This window comes from Nycticebus coucang, chromosome 15, assembly GCF_027406575.1.
Source record: "Nycticebus coucang isolate mNycCou1 chromosome 15, mNycCou1.pri, whole genome shotgun sequence".
Taxonomy (NCBI): Eukaryota; Metazoa; Chordata; class Mammalia; order Primates; family Lorisidae; genus Nycticebus; species Nycticebus coucang.
In genome coordinates, this window is record NC_069794.1 from 469,451 (window position 1) to 479,159 (window position 9,709).

The window sequence follows — 9,709 nt, forward strand, 5'->3', positions numbered from 1 at the left end:
TAACCATCTCAATGCTCAAGCCACTCATAAGGGGGACTCAGAGTCTTGGGGGAGTAGGCACCCGTGTTTTCACGCACCCTCCCCCAACACTGCTATGCCACAGGGTGGGCACTCCCACTGCCCCTCACCCCCCTCAGGCCCACTGGGTCAGAACCTGCTCACCTGCTGGTGCCTGGGGCGCTCGCGTGCACTGAATCATGAGAAGGGCCTCTAGGTTTTAGGGCTGTGAATTCCTCTTTAGATACAAAGAAAATCCTAAAGGGGACCCAACAGTGGCTCCAAGAGGACATACTTCTCATGGGTGATATGGTGGTGGAAGGTGGAGATTGCCTGTAGGGACCCCAAGCCCAACCTGACTCTCACACTGGCCATTGTCACACCATGGCTCTGCTCAGCTGTGAGTCAGTGTAGCCTTGCTGGTCATCCTCCCAGGAAGGCCCTAGCATAGCCTGAGCCCCACCTCTCCGTGGTGCTACAGAATCAAGGTCGCAGCTCAAGGTCATGAGCTGACCATGTCGAGGGGCCTGGTCCAGGTCTGTTCCCACTCTGACCTCTGATCTGCAAGGTTTTCTCACCTCCTGGAGGATGAGGGCCTGCTGCCCCTTGAGAAAGCACTTGCCTTAGTCATTATCAGAACAAAGTCACCAGTCAAGGGCATCCCAGGAGCAGTAAGAGCCAAGGGCATCCCAGGAGCAGTGAGACCTCAGTGATAGCATGAAACTGGCAGGAAACAGGGCTATGGAACCTGCCTCTCCCTGCCTTTGGAGAGGCAATAGCAAGGGCTGATAACATGATAACACAGGGGGAGGGGGCTTTCCCCAGCCACCAACAGATGCCTTTGACCTCTAATGAAGGAAACTATAAAACCCAGCGAAGGCTCCTGCCCCAGTCTGGGTGCTCACAGCAGAAGGCAGGATGGCAGCTCTGCAGGAAAAGAAGACCTGTGGCCAACGGATGGAGGAGTTTCAGCGCTACTGCTGGAACCCGGACACCGGGCAGATGCTGGGCCGGACCCTGTCCCGCTGGGGTGAGTGCTGGTGGCCAAGCAGCTGCTCTGAGGACTTTGCTTCTAAGTTAGTCTGGCAGGGGCAGAAGGACCTCACAGGACCCAGGCCTTGCCCACATCCCAGTGGATAGTGGGCAGACTTCAGGCTAGACTGCCCTTACTTGGAGGAAAAGTTAGGCCCCAGATGGTCCTGAGCCTCTCTTGGACCCAGCATCCTGGTTCTGGGACACCTGCCAGGCAGAAACATCCACAGATTGGCCCCAAATTCTCAGCTGTATGTTTGAGGACAGCATTTTTAAAGCCATGTTCCTAAAACTAATAATTTTCTTAAAGAATTTTAAAGGAGGCATCCGTGTTCTTTGGTAACCAACTGGGGGACACAGATTTACTGATGAAGTTGGCAAGTCTCCTGCTGCCTCACAACAGAGCCCTCTCCCAGGCTGCCACGGGGTCCCTCACAGCTGCCCGGAGTCACGGGCACCAGGGGGAAGGAAGGTGAAGGAGTATCCAGGTTCACGTGGGCTGCCCAGCCTGCTCAGAAAACACCCTGCCAGGCGAGTCTTCCAGAGCACAGAGCCCACGGGTGGCCTGCAGACCCTCAGAGGCTGTGGCCCTGCCAAGCATGGCCTCCTAGGGAGGCGATGAGGCCACCCCAGCCCCTGCCCTGTCCACGGTCCTAAAGCTGTGACCACACACCCCAGGGCACTGCACAGTCTAACCAGAGAAAACATACACCAGGAAGGTGAGGCTGGGCCAGCCTGTGGAGGGACAGGCCAGCTGTGGGTGGAGGCAGGTGGGGTGCCGTCCCTGTCCCCTTGGAATTTCCCCAGGCTGCCCACCTGGTGCAAGTACACAGGACTGTCTGGGACGGCCTCACTGCCAATTCCTGGATGTGGCCATGTTTGGGCTGAGAGAGTCACAAGCAACAAGGAAAACACAGCTCAAGAGACAGGACAATAGCAGGGGAGGGGACGGTGGCCCTTCCTGCGGTGGAGACCTGATGTGACTCTGCCTGTTCTTACAGGACATTCTGCAGCATGCTGATGAGAAAGGGGGAAGGGACATGATTCCAAGTATGCTTGAAAAATGCTGCTTGTTGCAGTCCCTTCTAGAGACTTAAACACGAAGGCCCTGGCAGGTCCCACAAAGCATAGAGAGCAGTCACCCATTCTGGGACCCCAGGACTCCACAGAACACACTTTGGGAGACACAGCTCCAATTATACCCTCCTTGGCCCTGGGTGGCTCTGCCTAGAGCTCACTCCCCTGCTCCTCCTGCCACCCCCGCAGAGGCCCCACTGGAAGGCCGGGGACCTGATCCAAGCAGCTAGGGATCAGCCTGGGAGAGCAGAATGGGCCCCCTGATCCTGGATCCCTTCTCACTGAGCTGCCGCCTACCCCTAAGCAAACAGGTGTGGACAGGGGCACCCCAGCCTTGGCCTCGGTTTCCTCCTCTGTGAGGGGGGATGAGCACACTGTGCAGGGCTGCAAAACTCAGTGCTCAGCCCTTGACGTGGCAGGTGGAGGGCCTCACACTGATGGCAGCTTGCCGTCCCCTGACCATAGCCTTCTCCCGCAGTGAGCCCAGTACTGTCATGAACACACGGGCAGAGACCCCTGTCCTTGCGAGCCTGGGTCCCTGGGGCAGGTGGTGGCCCAAGAGGACTGTTGTATGGGGGGTTTCCAGGAAAACTGAGGCTGGAGAGGGAGCCCCAGCCTTCCAGTGGGGCCTCTGGGCTCCCTCTGAGGGACAGGGAGGCAGCTAGTACAGGCGTGTCTGGGCAGGACACCGTGCCACACCATGCTGGTGACCACTCCCTAAGGCTGGCCAGCTTCCGGCCTAGGCTTCACTGAGGAGGCCTGGCTGGAGGACTTGATGTCTTAGGACCCAGGTTCTCATCAAGGCTCCGCCTGTTGCCTCACAGCCACCCTGTTTCTCGTCCTGCACATGAATTACGTTCAGAGTCCTCACATAACCCAGGGAAGGAGGCATAAGGTCAGCCTCTTTCTGGCATCTGCTTTGTCCCTTAGAGGCATCTGCTAACTTACAAACATGAAGCTCAAATTGGGCAGCTGCTCGTATCCAGAACTGCCCTTCCCAAAGAAGCCTGCGGCTCCCACGGTCCTGACCCCAGGGAGAAGCTGTAGAGCCTAGAGCAGGAGGCAGAGCCCAGGAGCTACTACTTCTCTCCCTCAGCTGCCCCCTCGCCACTCCCCTTCTCTCAGGACTCAGAGCAAGAGCTCAGCTGCTGGCCTGTCCTTGAGTGCAGAAACCTCAGACGCTTTGGGGACAGAGTGGCCTCAGGGGCCCACCACACACTGGGTGCCGACCACACTCCTCTCCTCAGTTTTCCTTTCTGCCATGTGGTGAGCAGTGAGCCTCCCCCCCCACCCCAGGATGCTCAGCCCCTGGGCGGAGCCACAGAATTCTGCTCCACGCCCAGAAGGGCATATCCAGAAGGGGCAATTGGCTGGCAGCTGCAGTGGAGGTGGGGGGGCCTCTGCTCCGCAGGGGTTTCCCACTAGGGGATGGGCACGTACATGGTGACTGTGCTGCACTCTGTGCCCGACTCTGGTGCACTGTGTGCTCCCATGCAGTGTGGATCAGCCTATACTACGTGGCCTTCTACGTGGTGATGACTGGGCTCTTTGCCTTGTGCATCTTCGTGCTCATGTCTACCATCGACCCCTACACACCGGACTACCAAGACCAGCTCAAGTCACCAGGTAAAGTGCCAGAAGGGCAGAGGCATGGTGGGACAGGAGTCTTCAGGGAGAAGACCCAGGCACAGCTTGCCCGTAGAATGGGAAGCTCAGCTTCTTTCTGCAAGGACAATGCCTCAATAATGTCACCCTTGGCTTTGGTTTTAGTTTTAAAAACTGGAAGTCTTCATGTTCACTTGCTCCTATCCTATCCTGAGCACACAGGGCACTTTGGAAGGATGCACCAAGTCAGAGTGAAGTGGAGCGTTCAGGACCTTGCCCCCCAGCCTGGGGTGGGTCTTGCTGCGGGCCTGGGGCATCGCCGGTAGCAGGTGCAGAGCTTCCTTCCTGCTCTCAGACACCATGCAGGGCTTGTTCTAATTGCGTTACTTTCCTAACAGCATGAAACAACAGAGCCTGAGCTCATGCTGTGGAGATAGGACTGTGAGGTCTGTGTGGAGCCAGCTGTGGGGATAGGGCTGGCTGAGCGGGAGCTGCCCCTGCAAGGGGCAGGGCATTACAGGGAGCACAGGCACAGGCTCATGGGCGCTCTGCCCCAGGCATGTGTAGAGGGCGTGTGGCCTGGCCAAGCTGCTGGTTCTCATTTAACCCTTTGCTCACATGTTCTGATTTTTGGTTTTGCGACTGAGGTATTGTTGGATTTCTTTTGTGCTTAAAGCAAGTGATTTTTAATGTGTGTTCATTTTTTGCTTAGAAATGCTGTTTTAGGCTCTGGCTGGGTGGTCACCCTTCACAGCAGGAGAGCCGTGAGGTGTGCAGTGGAGAGCAGCCTGGAGCCCAAGGACTGCACCTGAGACACACCACACTGAGTCTAAGCAACTCCCAGACGGGACCTGGGCTTTCTCCCCATGCCTGGCGGCTGTGAAAACCTGGACCCTGTCTTCCGCACACAGGATGGGATGGATGTTCTGTGTGACTCGACTTCCAAGCAAATGGCTTGGATAAGAGTAAAGATATTTGGGGAAACCACATAAAAAGTGTGACATTCTTTCTCCAGGGGTAACCTTGAGGCCAGATGTTTATGGGGAGAAAGGTCTGGAGATTTCCTACAATGTCTCTGATAACAGGACATGGGCAGACCTTACACACACTCTCCACGCTTTCCTGGCAGGTAAGGTTTAAGTGGCTCCATTGTTGTGATTTTGGCTAAGAAAAGCACACTCAGGCTCGGTGCCCATAGCACAGTGGTTATGGCACCAGCCACATACATTGAGGGTGGCAGTTTCAAACCTGACCTGGGCCAGCTAAACAACTGCAACAAAGAAATGGCCAGGCACTGTGGCAGGCACCTGTACTCCCAGCTACTTGGGAGGCTGAGGCAAGAGAATTGCTTAAGCCCTAGAGTTTGAGGTTGCTGTGAACTGTGATGCAGTAGCACTCTACCAAGGGTGACATAGTGAGACTTTGTCTCAAAAAAAAAAAAAAGAAAGAAAGAAAGAAAAGAAAAGCACACTGAGGGGCCAGAGGCCTTCCCTGCTCTCTGGTGGCCTGGCCCAGGCTGGGGCAAGCTGGCAGTTGTATCTGCCTGGCAGGTTACTCTCCAGCAGCCCAGGAGGACAGTATCAACTGCACATCTGAGCACTACTTCTTCCAGGAGGGCTTTGCGGCCCCCAACCACACCAAGTTCTCCTGCAAGTTCACAGCAGACATGCTGCAGAACTGCTCAGGCCTAGTGGACCCTCACTTCGGCTTTGAAGAAGGAAAGCCATGCTTTATTATTAAGATGAACAGGGTGAGTATGGGGGTGTCCTACGGAGACGCATCCCGACATCTCCCTCACACAACTACCTGCAACAAGAGATGGTGGTGTCCTGTCCAGGCCCTGCTCAAGCAAATGGCTGGGCCCACAGCCAACCACTCTACCTGGGCTAAGCACACACCTGCCACATTTGAATCTTAACACACATTCAGGGCCATGTGCCCAGGCATGTGGCACTACGTTAACTGTGGACACGGGTGGGGGAGGCTAGGCCAGACCTGCAGGATGCCTGTGAAGCCAGGGCTAGGAGGGGCTTTGGGGACCACGTGAAACAGATGTTTCTGACCTGGGCCCAGGCTGAGGCCGGGAATGCCCGGGCTCAGCAGTGTCCAAAGTGGCCCAGCATGCTGCAGGCAGCAGGCAGTGGGGGCGGGGGATGGGGTGGGGCGGCCAGGGGGACATGACCTGGTCCAGCTATACTGGGTGCCAGGCAGGAACTGGCCAGTCACGGGCTCTGGGTCCCAACCCAAGGACCCAGCAGTGCAGCAGTGCTGTCCTCTTTCTACTCTGAGAAGCCATATACGTGCAGTGAGCATCCCGGGCCCCCATGGTCAGCCTGGTGCTCAGGACAGCCCTGCAGAAGGCTTCTGACAAGGGTGCAATGTGATGGCAGCTCCCTCTCAGCACAGGGAGGCCTGCTGGGGATCAGGGCAGCATGTGGGGGTGGACACTGGGCTGTGAGAGATTGGCTGAAGACCACAGGCCAGGGCAACCTTCACAGCTCAGCGCCCACCCTCCCAGCTCAAAGGGGAGCCCCCACCCAGACACAGGCCTGCCCAGACCCTGGTGCAAAAACCCAGGCAGGAAAACCCAGATGGGAAGGGCACACACACCAAGGCCTTTCCCTGCAGATTGTCAAGTTCCTTCCCAGCAATGGGTCGGCCCCCAGAGTGGACTGCGCCTTCCTGGTAAGTACCAGCTGGCCGGCGTGGAGCCGCGCCCCAGCTCTGCCTGGGAATGTCAACTCTCCGCCTATTAGCCAGACATGCAAATGCATGAACCATGGTCTAAAAAAATTTTACTGGTTAAAACCTAGTGGGAAGAAAACCATGGCTTTTTTATTGTTTTGCTTCAGAGAGCATCTGGGCAGTGTAGTACTAACACACTTTAAAATGCTTGGTAGCAATTTGGACAAACAATGCCCTTGTACTACATTGCTTTATTCTTTTTATTTTTGTTTTTTTATTTGCTTCTTTGCAAAAGTATTTCAGATCACCAACAGCTACAATTGTTTTTGTTTAGTACACAGCCTGCTAGGAGTTGACAATAATCACAGGCTTATTAAAGGGTTTTTCCAAAAGTACTTAAAAAAAAAATCTTTAGAGACAGAGTCTTGCTCTGTCACCTGGGCTGGGGCATGATAGTGTCATCACAGCTCACTGCAGCCTCCAACTCCTGGGCTACAGTGATCCTCCTGTGTCAGCCTCCCAAGTGGCTGGGACCACAGGTGCCCACCAGGCCTGGCCAGTGATATTTTTTAAGTACAGCATTTCAAAAACTAAATTTATTTTCACTAAATATTTTCTGAGTTTTTTTTCACCATTATGCCCAAATCAAAGGTTTTGTAATGTGGCTCATTAGTGGACACTGACAGTACATGTCCACACACAGGTCTCCTACAAACATGACTTCCCCAAAAGCCTCTCTTCTCCCCAAGGGTGTTTGTGTTGTTTTTCCTTTTTTTTTTTTTTTACTTATTTCAGCTGCATATGTAGCTGACTTGAGATTTTTAACAGACACCAAATTTCCTTCATCTGTTCTTTGATAAACATAAGCTACCCATTGGGCGATTCTCTGATTCTGACAATGAAAAGACACAAATCTCGTAAAAACAACGTTTCTACTTATCCCAGAGTTCCATAGAACTTTCACCCAGTTCTGGCAAAAACACAGTTCACCCATTCCCACCCCCAAGTGCAGATGGACCAGCTTCATCACTCACATGACCCTACCAAGGCTTCAAAAAGTTAAAGTGCAGCGTGAGTCCGAAAAGCCAGCTGGTGCTTTACACCACACCCCAGTGAGGCTCAGTGCTGTCAGGATTAAATCTAGTTTATGCTGCTTATGCAATAAGGTGTTTATGTGGCCACCTATGTGGTGCACCAGACACAGGCCACATGGGCACACGCCAACTCCCACCTCACTCTCGCCTCCCCTGCAGGACACACACTTGCAGGACGCCCGGCCATTGCAGGTGGAGTACTTCCCACACAACGGCACCTTCAGCCTGCACTACTTCCCCTACTACGGCAGAAAGGCGCAGGTGGGTGCAGCTCCTCTTCCCAACTACTGCTAGCAACGGTCTCCTATTCAGTAAAAGGGAAGTAATGAAAATTTTAACCTATAAAAAAAGGAAGCCAGTCCTGACCAGTTAATGATCTGGGTGTCAACCAAACCCAGGCTCTTGTAACTACCTGAAAACACATCTCTCTTATACAACCTACGGATCTCTAATTTCTTTACTCTCCGAGGGCCTCTCAAATACTTTTAAACAACTGCATACCCACCTCAAAACTTTTCTTTCACATCACACGCGTTTCCATTTTATTTTCATATTCATCTTCACCTTGAGGCTTGAGGTTGAATTTACACTCTTGTTGTCTGTCCACACTGGACTGATCCCCCCAGGTCTGACCAAGAGGCCCCATTTTCTGAGTTCCGGGCCTTGGTCGGAGACAGAGCGCACAGCCCCCTTCTGTTCACCTGCCCTGTGAAGCCTTTTTCCTTTGACTGGAGAGACTGTTGAAATCTCTTTCCTTCTGCACTCCCACTGCAGCCCCACTACACCAACCCTCTGGTCGCTGTGAAACTTCTCAACATCCCCCCAAACATGGAGGTCACCATCGTCTGCAAGATTATTGCAGAGCACGTGACCTTCGACAACCCCCACGATCCGTATGAAGGGAAAGTAGAATTCAAGCTAAAGATTCAGAAGTGAGACTGTGAGGCCCAGCAGTGTGTGTGCAGGCCCAGGCCCCTCCAGCCAGTGTCTCGCCGAGTCATCTCGAAGATGTCCTGAACCGACAAGACTGTGCTCAGACTGCGACTCCAGGAAGCCCCGGGTGCCAAGAACTCACACCAGCTCCTCCTCGTCAAACCCTCACTGTGTCGGACAGAATTTGTAACTATGACAAAATGCTGTGGGGACCCTGAGGCAGGAACTACCTGATTAACAAGGCCACAGAACAATTCCTCTTCTACGCAGACAGCACTTTCTGCTGTCCACGGCAGTGACACGCAGTGCTGACAGTGCATGTGACGAATTCTTGCTTCTGAATATGTAACTCCTAAGTTGTAAAAATAAAACATATTGAAGTTATCCTTATTCTATGTAAAATCATGTCTTTACTGACATGGGAGAAAAACCCAAACCCAAACACTTGCTTCTTTAAAAACCTCCTTTTATAGCTTCAATTGCAAGTCAGGGAAATTAAAGAAACCTCCATGTGGGGCCACCTGGTCCCCGGGGGCAGGGTGAGATGGTGGGGAGAGCAGTGAGGATGTCACAGACACTGATTTTCTTTATGACAAGGACAAACCTCTCCTCCAAATACAGAACGTCAAGTTTGCAACTCTAACCCCTCTCAGAAACACTGAAATGAGAACATTGTCCCACACAAGCAAACAGCCTGTGCTCTGTGATGACCACTGGCTTCCCACTGGGCCCCCAGCCTCAGGGTCCAAGTCAGTGCCAGCCAAGCCCACACAAGTGGCTGGCACAAGGGACTCTGCCAACTCACAACACACAACTCATGATACATTCAACAAAAAACAGTTTCTGAGGAAAGAATAAAAACCTCTGAGTTCCTTGTAAGGTTCACTAAATCAGTTTATTTACTTGGCAGCTGTGACAGGAGACATGGCATCAAAAGGTTCTTGCTGCTTCCTCGGCCTGCGTGTCCTTTTGGGGGTTTGGTTGTGTTATACAGCTGCCCATGTGCTTTATCAGTAAGTCTGTTTAAAGTGCCTGCACACCAACTTGCACACACGGGAGCTGGAGGATTTATAAACAAGTCTGTTTAAGGTGCCTAAATACCCACATGACATCCTCAAACACACGGCAGCTGCAGATGGCATGGATGAGCACAGAGCAGGTGCTGGTGCCGCCGGAGCCCTGGGAACAATGAAGCAGGTGCACAGGAGGGGCAACCTGAGTGTGCCCAGTGGTTCCTGCACAAGAGGCCGGGTGCTGCCTGCCCTGAGCTCCAGACCGGGAGGGGT

The 9,709-nt window shown here is 53.5% G+C and overlaps 1 protein-coding gene across 1 annotated transcript; it reads left to right on the top strand.

Moving 5' to 3' along the window:
* Positions 1-915: 915 nt before the first annotated feature.
* Positions 916-8,788, top strand: ATP4B (ATPase H+/K+ transporting subunit beta). The gene is made up of 7 exons (XM_053563705.1): positions 916-1,027; positions 3,604-3,732; positions 4,727-4,840; positions 5,262-5,461; positions 6,340-6,396; positions 7,650-7,751; positions 8,265-8,788. The coding sequence occupies exons 1-7, from the start codon at positions 916-918 to the stop codon at positions 8,424-8,426; spliced, it is 876 nt and encodes a 291-aa protein (XP_053419680.1). The 3' UTR covers positions 8,427-8,788.
* Positions 8,789-9,709: the final 921 nt, after the last annotated feature.

Excerpts from the sequence above, each read along its gene's own strand:
- ATP4B (XM_053563705.1), top strand. The coding sequence starts at position 916 with ATGGCAGCTCTGCAGGAAAAGAAGACCTGTGGCCAACGGATGGAGGAG. Across the intron at positions 3,733-4,726 it reads AGACCAGCTCAAGTCACCAG|GGGTAACCTTGAGGCCAGAT; the intron begins GTAAAGTGCCAG and ends TTCTTTCTCCAG. Across the intron at positions 7,752-8,264 it reads ACTACGGCAGAAAGGCGCAG|CCCCACTACACCAACCCTCT; the intron begins GTGGGTGCAGCT and ends CTCCCACTGCAG.